This window comes from Argiope bruennichi, chromosome 10 (assembly GCF_947563725.1).
Source record: "Argiope bruennichi chromosome 10, qqArgBrue1.1, whole genome shotgun sequence".
Lineage (NCBI taxonomy): Eukaryota > Metazoa > Arthropoda > Arachnida > Araneae > Araneidae > Argiope > Argiope bruennichi.
This window is the reverse complement of record NC_079160.1, coordinates 24953656-24969693: the sequence shown is the minus strand read 5'-3', so window position 1 is coordinate 24969693 and position 16038 is coordinate 24953656. Positions and strand designations below refer to the sequence as shown.

General features: G+C 29.9%; 1 protein-coding gene across 2 annotated transcripts in view; it reads left to right on the top strand.

Moving 5' to 3' along the window:
• Window positions 1-16038, top strand: part of LOC129989184 (uncharacterized) — a 74494-nt gene that overhangs the window by 28142 nt on the left and 30314 nt on the right. Inside the window, exons 1-2 of one of the 2 annotated variants that reach the window (XM_056097558.1) lie at window positions 1770-1851; window positions 2424-3152. In XM_056097558.1, the coding sequence (XP_055953533.1) occupies window positions 2444-3152 (709 nt within the window). In that variant the 5' untranslated portion in view covers window positions 1770-1851; window positions 2424-2443. Of the gene's footprint in view, window positions 1-1769; window positions 1852-2423; window positions 3153-16038 lie in introns of those variants that run through there. The other variant, XM_056097557.1, reaches the window with a different exon arrangement.

The following is a 16038-nucleotide window of genomic DNA, read 5'->3' as shown; positions in this document are numbered from 1 at the left end:
ACTATGAGATAAATATTTTATATTATCTCATAGTCCCAATATAAATATTACCCCTGGCATAGGGGTAGCGCATCTTCCCCGTGAGCTGGGCGTCCTTTTACAGTCCCGGTTGGGGGATGGTTGTTATTCCTCTATTCTATCTGCGAGTTGTGTGAATGTGCCCTCCGTTAAAAAGGGGTTGTGCAAGCGAATGAGTGAGGCGTGAGTGGCGAAGTCGAAGCCCTAGTTGACACTACTATCTTCATAACAGCGGGCTTGTCTAAGTGCCATAAGAAACAACAACAACAACAGTAAAAGCCTTTACTCTGAATACAAGAAGGCTTTTTTTTTTACCCGAAGGCGTATTCTCTTGATTTCTGCACTATTATCTCTAACTCAAAAATTGAATAATACTTCGTTTTTTAATTGCTTAGAGAATTTTTACACATTAAAAATTTATTTTAATAAACAAACATGACTAATAATAATAATTTTTAATAAATAAACATAATTACATACAAGTATTTTTTTTCTTTCATTTCCATATGTATCGAGAATTATTCACATTTTCAGTATTATTTAAAGATGATATCAATTATAAATTGTAGAGATCGTGATATTTGTGAAATGAGATGAAATTGCTTTGCTTGTATAAGAAAATATTAAGTTCTTGGATTAGTAAAAAAGGATAAATAGATAAATGCCACAATTAATTATTTATATCATAATAGTTAAATTATTGAAGAATATCAACTATAATAAAAATGTTTTGTGAATTAAAAAAAAAAGAAAAAAAAAACTTGGAAGCTTTTTTTAAACATAATTAAAAGCACGTGCCTTCTTTCTAAGAATTTCAAATTCAGAAATAAATCAGCATCCAGATAAAAAAAAAAAAAAAATCCTTAGAAAATAAACCAATGATAAAGATTATCTAGATAACGCGACTCAATGTTAACAATATTGCTGTTGTGAATGGTGTATACTTTTTTGGTTTAGATATATACTATCACTTTTGATAAATACACTTTTAAATTACCACAGTGCCAAATAAAAAAAAATCCTCATAAGAAAAAACAATTAGAATTAACTAACTCTTAGTAGTATACACTTCTCTCTCTCTCTCTCTCTTTCTGCTTTCAAACTGTACCATGAACAACAAATGCTATAAAGTAATCTTTATTTTTTAAACTTTTTATGATTTATAAAAATATCCCACCAGTGAAAAAAAAGGACACTTTTATGTGAGCTAAAGCAATTTAAAAATCATATCCTTAAGTTTCACCTTAATACCTTTGAAGAAAAAAATAGCACAGCACATTTATAACAAAAAAGACAGAAAAAAAAACGCAATGAGAAAAAAAAAGAAAAAGAATGTTCTACTTTCGGAAAACAGATAAACAAACAACACTAACACCAAAGCCCTCTATATCAAATTGAAAAACGAGGCCAATGATAGTTTAAAATAAAATATTCACAAGTTTTACAATTTCACGATCACTGTAACTTAGTAGATCAAAACATTCCATTTACCTTCTTTATTTATTCATCTTATTTTTTATGTTCTGTCAGTTAAGAAGACAGAAGAACAAGAACTAATCAAACAAAATGAGAATAGAAACCGCTGGAAGTGAAGTCAACCTTTAAACGCGGAAGTAAGGAACTACGTCCTGCGTGCTGCTATCCATTTTCGATCAGCGCCATTGCCGACGTTTTATCACCGGCGAAGATGCGCGCAACTAATAAACAAAACCATAAAAAAAAACTAATAAGTAGAACCATGAAGCGTTTGACTCGAGAGGGGGTGGAGGCCGTCGGAGAAGAACCGGGGCCCGAGGCGATGGGCCACGGGGCCATATTCGACCACTTTTTCAGGTTCGTCGACCGCGATTCACCGATTCGTTCTTTATTCCTTTTTTTTTCCCGCCTTTATTTTGATCTTTGTTTTATTTTCGTCGATACGCTCAGGTGGTTTTGCAGCCGAACCGTTCGCTGCATACATCACACGCCCGCAGCTTTTACGAGAGCAAGGCCACTAAAACACAGTTCCGTCTCTCTCTTTCACCCTTTACACGTTCAGCACGCAGTTTGGGACTGACCGGTGTTCTCAGTTGGAGATCGCGCGTTGAGAGAACAACATCGAACATTCGAAGCGCGGAGAGATTCCCTTGCATCCAACTGAATACCATCGGATTTTAAGAAAACAATCGAAATCTTTCGTTCGAATTCCATTTTTGAATGATAGTCTATTATTTAAAAGGAGTTTTTTAATAATAAAAAAGATAGAATTTTCCATGGAAATTGTTAATTATACTCGTATTTAAAAATAATTTAACGTGAAACAATACTTAATAAAAATATTTGCCTTCTCGAATTTTTTAATAAATTCTGTATTCAGTTAGATTAAAAGATAATTAACCTAGTTATATTTGTATAATTATTTCTAGGTCTTAAAAAGTAAACCAAAATGGAGCTTTTGGTGGTAGCCACAAGTATGCTTCGATTGTTCTTAGTATCCGTTGTTTACCTTCTAAATATCAGAGGACTTCTTCGACTAACTTGGCAACCGAGAGCTTGCATCCATGCGCTAACCACCGGTGCAGTTCTTCTTGCTGGGGTGCTATACCTAAGCAGCTGGGCCCCTTACATCGCATACACCTTAGCAAATGGCCACTGGCTGCTACTTGGGGCTAGAAGACATTGCCTTTTGCAACATTTCGTGGCAGCCGAAATCGGTGCCGTTCTTTTGGCCCTTCTCGCTGTCCGCCTAATGTACCGCCTACTAGTTAGAGTGTATAAGAGGCCACCACCATCAGCAAGAGCTGCAAGTTTGGTCACTTGTATGGCTTGGTTGGGGCCTCAGCTGCTATATGATGCTGTCGCGGTGACAAGAGATGATACAACAAGATCTCCTGATTCATACAGATTCCTCGACGATTTGTTGGTGGTTCCTCAGGGAAGCAATGCATCTCACGGCTATAGAGTTGGATTCATGATCTGCATGCAACTGCTGAGTGGCCCGGTGCTCAGTTACTATGTGTGGCAGTACTTGGTTTTGGTTCTTCCACTGGCAGGAGTAATCATCTATTGTTCGGCGAGACTGATGTTGGCATCTCACATTCGCAGGCGAGAAGAACCAGCAGATTCGTCAATTGAATCCAAAAGTGGTCGTTTCGGTAAGTTTTTATTTAATACTTATATTCTTGGTATTTAGATAGTTTTTTTTCGAGATGATTTAAATTTGACTGTCAGCCGTTTTGCTGTTAGCATTTTAGAAAGCAAAGAGTTTTTCTATTTTATGCTACAGTATTTTTAAAGTTGTATAAATAATTGTTTAAATAATGCATGAAGTAATATTTTGGCCACATGTCAAGGAAAATCACAATATTATTATCTTTTTGTATGCACATAAATTTTAAATAAATTTTTAAAACTAAAATCAAAACTATACCATGAAAGTTTGCAAAATATGTGTGATTTTTGAAAAATTATTTTAAAATATGGAATACTTAATGTTATAAAATATTTATGCATTTTACAGTATGGAAAATCATGATTATTTTTTTTATCCCTGCATTATATTGAAACTATTAGCAAATATAAATACGAAAAAATGCTATATTTTTTTCTATTATCGTACAATTTTTGCAAAGAGATTAATATTAGCTTAATTTTCCAATTTCCGTCGTATCAATTTATCTGTATTATTGAAATAAAACCAAAAAATACAATTTGCAACATTTCAGAAATATATATGGCTTTATAAACATAATTTTTTTTATATATAATTAACATTTTTTCCCAACATATAAATAAGCAAATAGAAACAGTAGGAAAAAAAAGACAAATTCCGTTATTCTAAATATATATGATCGGTTTGCTTGCCGACTTTCAATATATCTCACTTAATGTCCAAGTGACAATCTATATACCAATAAATAAATACAGTGTAAACACAAGCGCTTTTAAAAAAGGTTTCCGTGCAAATAAATTGAAGAAATACGTTTGTTCTGTGTTGGTCTTATACTGGAATTATCAATACTAAATTATCCATTATTTCACATAAATATTCACTGCACATACATCCCACATTTTTAACTATAACAATTTACAAAATAAATAAGTAAATGAAAGAGGAATGCAAATGGATAAAGACAGGAATTAATTGAAGATGCATACTGATGATTAACGAATGATGTTGTTTTAATATTTTCTCAAAAATGCTCTCATCTCTTAGAGCAGCCCTGCTGGGAAAACTCTTTTACATGATGTTCCACTTGTTAAATTCTTTTAATTTCGCATTACGTCCAATTATGAAACTGATCTTACTGAACAACTACTCGTGCTAAATTTGTAGAGGAAGTGTCGCCTATGTTCGCCAAGTAAACCTATATATAATAGAAAATAACAGTAAGCAAAAGAAATATGATCTTTGAGATGTGTGAATGTGCCCCCCTGTAAAAAGGGGTTGTGAAAGTAAATGTGATGCGTGAGTAGCTAAGACGTACTCTTGGCCCTAGTTGGCGCTACTAAAACAAGAGACTCTCCCTTTGTTTAAAATCCCTGACTTCGTCAGCTAGTTTGCCCATGGCAAGTGCCCTTATAAACAACAAGAACAACAACATAAATATGAACTTTATTACTATCTCATTAAAATGACCATATTTTTTATGTAACAAAATTAAATAAAATAAACTCTTCAGGAGCTTATTTTTTCAAATTAAATTTTCTTAATTTTTCTTTTCTTTATTTTATTTTTGATTATGATTTGATTTAATATTTTTATTGTTATACATCTATAAATAGAAAATAGAATTATTGGAAAGATTTTATTCGATGAAATTACATATTCAGGACTTATTTTCGGGTGGGACATAGAATCAAAAAATGTGGGACTATCACATTTTATTAAAAACTTAAGGCTTTTTACCTGCTTATATAACTGATGAGTTTATTGAATAATTAGCATAGCGTTATTGTTGTTGTTTCTTATGGCACTTGCCATGGACAAGCCCGCTGTTACGAAAACAGCGATTTAAGCCGGTGGGGGAGTGTCTCCTGTTTTTTTAGTAGCGCCAACTAGGGCCAACAGTACGACTTAGCTTCTCGCGCATCACTCATTCGTTTGCACAACCCCTTTTAACAGGGGGGCACAATCACACACAGAACAACGAAAGAACAACCATGCCCAAACCGGGACTCGAACCCAGGACGCCCAGATCATGGGGAAGACTCGCTACCCCAATTCCAGGACGCCGGCTGTATAGCGTTGTGCAATACATTTATTAATCAGCTGAAATTTTTACATTTTGAGTACTGCTACATTCTGTAGCGTATATAGTGAATTTTTGTTAGCATCTATGTATCTTATTGGTTATAAATATATCTTAAAATATTTAAAAATATCCAATAAAAAATGTTAGATAATTTAAACGGTACCTTGTAACTCACTCACGTCCATTTTTATTCTGTTGTTGAAATTATAAATATTTTAGAAATGATAATATACTCCTTTAACTTTCATAAAAGTTCAATGTACAAAAATGATATGGTTTTTCCCGTAATGCTTTCATGATGCTTTTATATTGTTAAAATCATAGACATTGATTGGCATATATATAAAAATGATACACTCAAACTGCAATAACTAGGAAGTAGAATACAATAGTGCAGATAGAATATTTTGTTATCTATACTCTCTAGAAACTAAAAACTAACATTGTACGTTTGATAATGCAATAGTACTATATAAGTCCTATGAAAAGCATTAAAATGAATTCTTGTTTATGAACACAAAAAATACACTTCAGAATTTGAGAGAAAATGAAAGAATAACACCTGGGCTCATTTCAGATATATAGAGTACGTGACATCATCTGCGTGTGGATGGGCGGATCAGAATGGATTTTCGATAAAACAAAACATTCACAATGCCATTAATAAGAAAAAGCAAGAATATGAATCGTTATCAGACTATTGATTATACTTTAAGTTTGAAATGAGATATTTTTGAATCAAAAAGCTTCAGTTTGGGAACTTAAACTTATGATTTGAAATGGTGGTGTTTCCTAGTCATATATTCCATAAAGACAAATATTCTAAAGAGGATGCATTTCCAAATTTTACTGCACTTGAAATATTAGTGGCAATAATTGAGATAACCAGACATTTGTAACAATCACCAACAAGATTTTATTAAAAATCTATAAGGGTTTGAAAAATTACATATATATGTAGTAATTTCAATCTTTATGTGTTCTGAAAATAAGATTTTCTAATTACATGAACTCAGACTTCACTTTAAATTCAACTTCTGATTTGCGACGACTGTTTTTTTTTTTCATAGTGATATTGACAAGGGCCAAATTCCCTTCTAAAACTATATAAGTTCAAAATACTTTCTCATTACCTCTTTTTCTGATTCCTTCAGGCTTTTCATGGTTCTTCTAAGAAATCTTATTAATAATCGATAAAGCTCGATAACATATTGTTCATATATCAATAATATGCCGTTAGAAAATTACGCGGTTGCTTCTCCTACTAATATATGTTTTACACACACATATATATGAATGAATGAAGTAATGGAATCATAACAAAGTCTTAAAAAGTCGTTTTAATTATAAAGAAGTAACGATAATTGTATAATATAGAAAATTGTTTTATTTCTCATAAACGTTTGGCATTCACAACAAAAGCAGATGCTTTACATATTATTTTAATGCTTCTTTATTTCAAAATATTAAATATCTTAACATCTCCTTAATACAAAATAAGTTATAGATTTAGAAATTGCATGTAAGAATTAATCCTTTAACTCGTTTCCGTAATCTTTATAGCAAAACTTCTCAACTTATTCATAACATGTAATTATGCGATTAATTATTTTAGAAAAATCTCAAAAAGCAAGACAAAAATCATTGTTTTATGAGATGAAAAAATGAAAGTAAGAAAAAAGAAATCATAGAAGGACAACTGGCCTTTTCTTAGTTGTTTTTAAATCTCAGAAAAAAAGTTAATATCTATCCACAACTTCGTAGAAGTCATTTCGTTTTCCTTTTTCTCAGTTGTATCGTGAATGTTGGCAACAAGTTCGTTTTCAGTGAGCGTGCAACAAACGTACAAGAGTAAAATAATCGAATATATCGTGTGTGTGAAACATTTTCTGGATCTCTGTGGACCCAGCTTCTTTGGCGTAATAAGAAAACTATTGATTATTTAGTTATTATATTTTTCATTTTTTTCTGGTGCTTCTAAAATCCTTGTGGTTCTTTCGATATATGAAATCACGCTATAGAACTAACCTTTGCGTTTTCTTATTTTACACAAAAAGTTCGAGCTTAATAGAGCGATGATTAAAACCTAGGCTCGAAGCACGCATGTCACGCTAGTGAGAATAAAATGTTAGGAGACGTAATTTTTAGCATGTGTTTTCAGCGACAACACAAACTGAGCAACATTTTGGACTTGAAACATAAATCACGGTGCATTACTTTGCGTGTAGAATAGTTATTACAATTAATACAGTAATTTCAGATTTTTTATTCTTTACTTTTATTTATTCTGAACATAGTCATGCTTTTTTGTTAAATGATAAACAGTGTTTGAGAAAACTTTTCGCTTGTTTGAAAAAAAATTTATGTCTACAATTGTAGCTCTGTCGCAAAGTCGGTTCGGATAAACGCATATGAAACACAAATTCGATTTTCGGATACTGTTAATCATATGCATGGGATTAATCGGTAAAATACAGTCCAGGGATCGCACGATAGATTCAGTAACAATGCTAAACTCAGGCCAAAGGTTGACATTTCATAATTATTGCGTAGGCGATGCTCTCTGCCTTACTCAAGATTCCCAATTTTTTGTGGAAGGTGAGGGAATAACAACTTTATTAGAGAGCATGCAATATTTTTTTTTTGAAATCACTCTTGCTAATTATTGCATGAAATAAAGTTATTTGACTGAATTTGTAGTAAATGATATCCAACATCATTCAATCTTGGAATGTCATAATCGATTATTCTAGCTAAGTAATCTGAATCGTGTTGAAATCTGAATGCAGTTTTCATCCGGGATACCCCACAGAATCCAGCAAAAATCCATTAGTCTTTCTTATCAATATTTGCGTGCTGAAACTTCCAAGTTATACTGTTACCATCGCGTGACCGAAAAAAAAAATAATAGTCTCAGAAGCGTTGAGACGTTTTCAGTAAAAGGTTTCACTCGCTCCATTATGAACGATGTTTCTTTACATCACGCAGAAAGGATGAGAAGAGGACTAGTTCTCATCGAAAAAAAGGATTTTCGAAATTCGGTCAAAATGCCGCGTTTCTTTTGTTTCAGAAAACTCATTTCTGTCGCCTACTTTGAAGGTTGGTTCGGTTGAATACAAAAGGAGGACGCTTAATTGATCCAAAATTGGTTGATTGTTTTTACCCGCTTTTATAGTAGAATGAATCTTTTAATAATTGAATTTTCTTTAAAAGTTATGCCATGTTTAAAGAATTTAGAAGCTAAACAAGGAGATTTGAAGGGCAGAAATTAAAATTTAATTTGGAGTTTGTCGATCAAAAATTATTTATTATGTGACATTATTTAGCAGGAAATTACTTGTCTAAACAGAAATGTATAGGCATGGTCAAATGTATGAACATTAATAACAATGAGTTTATTTTAATATTGCCCAGATGAAAAATCAATTTTAGAAAATAGTTTATATCAAAATCTATATTAATAATAGGAATAAATGTAAGTTTGTATGTATGTGTGTCTATTGACGCTGTGCAGGGCAGACTGTTTGACCTGCAGTTACTAAATTTGACATATAAAGGATGAGAAAGCGTTTTTTTAAAAAAAATTGTGATTAGAAGCTTGATTAAAAATTAAGCTGAATTTTGGCGTTTTACGGGGATGACTTCCAAAAATATTATTGAACAAAAATAAATTTTAGACCACTTCAAAATTGTTTTTTAATGATATTACTTTAATGGTAATGCAAATTTTTGATTAATTTTGCCAATTTTAATCATTTGATTTTCTTCTTTTCTTGAAAGCTAAGGAAGACGAATTCCATTTAATATCTCTGTAGTTTGCAAAACAAATAAAAAAACAGAAGCTACAATATTGTGAAATTTTAAAGATAGATGAACTGGATTTTTAATAGAGCTAAGTTCTTATGGTCTGTCTTCATAATAAACGTTCATGTAGATAATAAACAGAACTCAAATAAAATAATTAAAATAGCATGGCTTTAATGTCAGAGAGTTTGGAAAAATAGTGGACATGAAGTGATTTAAAATGATTAATCTGAAATCAAATATAATTCATATAATAAACCAATATTCCCTATGAAATATTGGTTTCCTATTGCCTTAGGAAAAGAATATAAAATAAAAGAGGAAAATTGTAAAGAGGATACAAAAGGGCTTTCACTGCCGCTTCGGAACAATGATGATAATAAATCATATTCACACGCAAAAGAACTAAAACACCCGCTTAAATTTATACATCACGCAAACACTTCTGGAACTTCAGAAGAATTTTTTTTTTACATAATGTTGCCAACAATTCTTTAGTAATTTATAGAAAACCAATTAACTAAAAGAGCAGAAAATATTGGTCCTCGTGCATTTAGTTTCCCAATTTCTAAGTAAGGATAAAATATATGGATATTATTTACTTTAAATGTAGTGTTATTTTTATATAAAAATAACACTAAAACACTTTCCTTGCATTTAATAAGAATTAAGAAGAATTAATAAAAATTAAGAAGCATTTAAGAAGAATTAATAAAAATTAAGAAGCATTTAAGAAGAATTAATAAAAATTAAGAAGCATTTAAGAAGAATTAATAATAAATCAATTTTTACCTAAAGGCAGTGAAAATATTTAGAAGCAATAAATGTATTATAATAATCTTTCTTGTATGATTCAATTTTAAATCATCCTAATGCAGATATAAGATAATATGTTCAAATTTAATTCTGGATTATTCAGAGCAAACTTGAATCTCATTCTTCAATTATTATTATTATTATTATTATTTTGACAGAAAAACCCACCACTTTTCGTATCATTTTCTGCATCAATTCCAATACATCAATAAAAGACATAACAAAAGGAAAGGAGTTCTTTCAAATCACGATATTTTATTATACTCAAATCCAGAATGCATAACAACAAACTATCCAAAGGATTCTTTCATGCAGATATCAAGCTAAGAAGAATACGAATATATAGTTTTTTTTTTATTTCCTTCTAATCCAGCACGAAGCAGACATTCGCAATCGTTTCGAAAAGTATATGAAAAGGTGCTGCATAATTCTTGAGAGGGCCCATTCTGGTCTTCCATTTGCGTAGGTGAATAAAAAAATCGCTTTGACATGCGGGCACAATGGAAGGCGGGAACATATGAATAGAAACGTGCATATCGCGTTCCATTTCCTTGACCCAAGTACTCTTTTGGGCAGTGACTGGAACGTCCTGCTCGCTCTTTGTACGAAAATGTGTGCATTTCTCTCATTCGCATTGTATGTTTGGTGGATTTATGAGGTGAGAGGTCTGAAGCTGACTGTAATGGGTTTGATTTGTTTCATCAAGTAATAGCTCACAGAGTAACGTTAAAAGCACTATGAAAATAATTTTATTTTATTGATTCTTCTGGCTGTTTCTGCTTCCAACTGTCATAACACCCGCTTCTTATGATCTTAAGAGTTATATTATTTACCAAAGAATTTCTGCAACTGAAAATGTATGAGTTATGGAATTCATAAATGCTACGATATTGTATTGTGAATTGTGTTCAAGAATCATATTGTTTTGTCAATGAAGCATAGCACATCTATTTAATATAAAGAATGCTTGAATAGTACATTACTTGCGTGGTTTCAGTTCCATCTTATAATATTTAGCAACAGTTTGTTACAATAAAATTATATAATAATGAATTCAGCAAGTATTTTGAAATTGGAGCTCTATACTAAGTACAAAATAAGCAACATAACTTTCACTTACAACGGGCATCTATCACTAAGAGATAAGATATAATTTTTTATTCTTTTACCACCAAAATGATAAATTGGCACTAAAGATCTCAATTCTCGTATCTTACATGGCTTGACATATAACCATTATTATTTTCTTTTTTAACCATTTAATCGCGATTCACTTCCGTAAATTTGCGAGCAGTTTGCTTGATTATCTGTCTCTGTTTATATTAACATGTTGACTTAATGACGACATCAATAGAAATGGTCTTCCCAAACCTTTCTCGACAACTCAAATAAAGATGTTATCTCCCTGACTCCGCATAAAAATGTGAATTTTGCTTAAGGTTGTGAATGCCTTGCTTTGCAATGATGAATAATAAATAGAAAATATTGATATTTGATGTTAATTTATTATTTTTATTGAATGTATCGTGCGATATTTGATGACATTTTTTTGTTGATTAATCCCTTCCATGCGGTTAATACCCAAGTATCCGAAAATCGAATACATATTTTAGTTACCCTTTTACCGACCTATTGAAACTAAAATTTGACATACGACTCCAGTTGTAGCCACAAGATCATATAACAAATATAATTTATTAAAGTCATTGCGTTTTAATACCGAATACCAAATTTTATTTGTCTAGCTCATTGCATTTTCGATATATCTTCTTAATCGAGAGTCAAACAAACAAAATTTTAAAAAACGTAATTTTCGATTTAAAACTTGGAGATTCGTCAAAATCTCGAAATCAGATTTTTTGACAGTTACAATACTCTTCGTATACATCAAATATGAGAAAGTAAAAACTTTATTTGAAACCTGAATGTTCATAGAGGAGTCGATTTATATTTATTTGAATATATGTCAGTTAATTTTAAAATAAATTGTTTAACCTGCATTTGCTATATATATTCATGATGACGTACATCACGTGATAGTGACATGAATCGAATCCAAAGGCAATCTTTTTTAAACTCTCGAAGAAGTGATAATTTAAAATTTAAAATGAATAGAAATCAGGTATCATATTATTCTATTATAGTTAAAAATTTATAGCATTATAATCGAAGATATATTTCATAAGTAAACTACTTGCATTGTTTTTTTAGCTATTAAGTAAATTTATTTGATTATTTCTATTCTCAAATAAAAGCTGTCATTTTACCGACTATTGTTTTATACTTAATCTTCTTATTCAGGAAATAAAACTTTAGACTATCTAACCTTTTGGTTTTTTTTTTCCTCCTTTCAATTGATATAAAAATCCCTTTTGGGTACGGCTTCTTTCATTTCCCAGTTTCAAAACTTCCTTTCATCCTTAAAGATGAACTGAGATCAGAGTTTAGTTAAGGAAATGATTGTGAATTTCCTATTGTTTCTTTATAAACACCGCTCTTTTGAAATGTAACAACAAACATGGGTAAGGTGAAATACAATTTGTATCCATCAAGCTTTGTGATAGAAACAATAGCTACATTCTTTCAAAACAAAAAAAATTGCCCATTCATTTAATGTGTTTGTTAAAATCACGAGGATGGTTGGAATATATATATATATATTTATTTAAAAAATAATATTTTAAATCTAATATATAAAATTTAAATTATTTTGGCAGTGGAAATGACGATGTTAATTTCTGTGGCGACTTGCCACTGCCTGTTATGAAAGCTAAACAGAAGCGAATATCACTACTCACTATGTGAACTGACCGGTAAAAACTAAATGTTTATTTCATTTTCAGAGAGCAACTACTACTTGTTCTTTTTCCTTTAAATTTTTTTCTTGTTTTGTTCTTTTTGTGTAAAATAAAGTTTAATCTTGTTCTAAAAGCCGTAGCATGTTTTAAAACTCGTGACATTTAAGTGAGGGGATCCTTTGTAATTCCTCATTCTTATAAAATAATCCAGAATTAAATGCCTAAGGTATCCAGTTACGCTACATAAGCTAAAAAGTTTTATTTCGTTTTAAAAAATGTTGTTCTTACCATGACCTGTTTATGGCATCACTTTGAAAAGCATCTTGAAATATTCTTCTTTTGTCAGATGAATGGATTTTTGTTTTAATGAATCTTCATGGATGAAAGAAACGAGATCAGTTTGAGTTGACTCGTTTTGAAATATAGTTCAAATTCTTCTAAATAAAATACTTTTGGAAGAACGCATTTCATTAGAAGAGGCAGAAAAAAATGAAAAAGAAAAAGAAAGAAAATAATGAATTAAAAATGCGTAGCTTAACAATTAACTATTCTATAAAATGGTCTTTTTAAAACTTCTGAGCTTAACTATTCTTTAAAATTATCTTTTTAAAAACTAATTTTGTCCTACTTTTGTAATTTGAAGGGAAAGATTTAATTAATTTTCAATGTCTGTATAATCATTTGATATTTTATTTTGCGAATTTCAAATGAAAATATTTACTTTGATTCAAATGAACTAAGAAATTTTTATTTTGGCATTCTACTTGTATTTTTTAAAATTTTATTGCATTGTTTCATTTGTTTCTTTTAAATTTTATTTTATCATTGTACCAACTTGTTTCTTTTTACACTATTTTTCTCAAGACAAATTGATATTTCTGCTAACATCTTCCTTTGCAAACTTTGAGCATTTAGATTTTATTTTTATTTGAGTTGAATAGACATTATAAATTTAAGGTTCATGTACTTTTTATTATCTCTTATAGCAACCCTTTTACACAAATTCCTTTTTGTTGGTTTTATATCAATTTTATGTGTACCTCCTTAGGGTGGTGTTATAAATTTTTATTCTTTATATGAATCGTCCATCAATATTATCCCTGGCATATTTATTTTTCAAAAAAATAATATTTTATTAAAGATATCAAAAGAATAAGTTTTGTATTAGTTATAAAGATTAAAAATATCGAAAAAGTCATTAAAACAATATTCTAGTCAATCATAATTCGTATATCTTTTCAGTAAGAGCTAATTTTCTCCCTTTTAATGTCTTTATCTTCGTATTCATTTCATTCAAAAATAAATATGGCTAATTCCTTTTGAACTAAAATTATTCTTTAGAAAACACTGAAAATATCAGTGAAGAAGACCCCATTAGCCAAAAATATATTCTTCAACACGGTTCAGACTTAAATCGAAATATTTTGATCTTTGAATGATTAAAGACAATCAACCGCCAAACATTTGATGCATTATTATATAAGGTAAATTAGTACCAAACATCAACTCAATTGTGATTTCAAAACAAATGATAAAATTGAGATCTAAAATAAGACTGATAAAAATAGAACCTCCTATTTTTCTGAAAATTCTTTTTAAAAAATTCTAAATATCTGTTTATTTTATTCAAGATTCTAAATTAAGGTAATTTAGTTGTTCGGTTATTTTAAACTGACAGATAAAATATTTTAAACTCCTTGCACAATTACGTCTTGCGAAATAAATAAAGTTTATTTCTAAACCACGGCAGTTTAACTTTTATGTTCAATTTATTCCACGGCTTTTATGTTCTTAAGTATCAAGTTTATATTTGAAACTAGTTGTAAAATAAATAAATTATCTTTATTTATATGATATTTTGTACGGCTTACTGTAATTTGTTATGAATAAATATTGTTGAAAATAAACTGATGCAAATAAAACGCTTCTGACGCAGACATAATAAGTTGAGGTTGTTAAAACATCATGCGTAATAAAATACGAGTGAACATTCCATTCTTAGAATTTAATGACTCAAATACTGTAGTGTTTTGCTTTTAAGTTATGGTTCTTATTGTCTTACAAAAACATGAGAAACATGAATAGAATAAACGATATTGATTTCGGATACGGTTTATCGTTTTCAGATTTGTAATAATTTCATAGAGATTTTTATTCATAGAATTTTTGTGCTGCTTTTGTGCTAGAAAGAAAGCGTTCATAACATTTTGTCCTAAATAAAGTTATTTAATTCAAGAAAAGTTTAAAATAACATAAAAATATTGAAAAAATCCATTTTATAATATTCGTTCTGTTGTCGCCTGTCATATTTTATTACTTTTAACTATCGGTTTTCTTTCTTTTAAAATCTATTATTATTATTGAGTATCTATGTTTTTAAATGTTTTTAGGAGTTGTAATTTTAAATTCATTTTATGTTATTGTTTTCCTAATATTATGATTCAGTTTTATTACATAGTACTTCTTCATTACTGTCTCAAATAAATTTATATATATTACTGAATTTTGTAAAGCTGACGATTATTAAGATCGATTCTTCAGATAACGTTTTAATATTCTGAAGGGTTTTTTTTTTGTGGAAATTCGGCCCCTTTTTACTTATTTTGAACAATTTTTTTATTAATTTATTAGAATTTAATATTATGTTGAAAATATTTTAATTAAATTTGCTGTCTTTGAAAATAAAATTAATGCGTTCTTTTTCTTTTTTTACGAAAATGTGCTGTTCCAAATTGAGTAATTCTTTTATTTCTAATTTAAACTTTTTTTTTTTTTTTTTTTTTTTTTGCAATTCGAGCAATTTGTCCTCTGTTTCAAGGTCATTTTCGAATTGATGCTTCTGGATTCCTGCCTTTTTTTTTTTTTTTTTTTTTTTGTCATTTAAAGCGAACAAAAGTTCTGGTAAAAAGAACTAGAACAGTGGAACTAAGTGAACTGGAACAATTGCTCTACTTACAGGTGTAAGGGGAACAAAATAAAGACGGCAGACGAGACATTCGATCTTGACAGTGAAAGATTGAATTACTTCCAAAAATAGAAACATTTCCCACGTTCCGAATCTCTTCAATTCACATTAATCCGAAAAGAGGATTTTTATTAACCCTTCAGACATAGTTATCACGGAATAAATAAGTGAAAAAGGAACACAATATTGATGTCTTATGCTTGGATAACTTCTTTAACAATCTTGTGTGGGAGTTTCTTGAGAGATTAATCAATTGTCTTCGGAATGTAGATAATACTGATCTGATAATTTATTCTTAAATCTGTGATACGCATAAATAGTGTGGACTGAAATAACTTTAAGCTTCAAATTTCCGTGAAAAATTCTGATAAAAAATACGTACAAAATAAAAAATCGTTTTGAA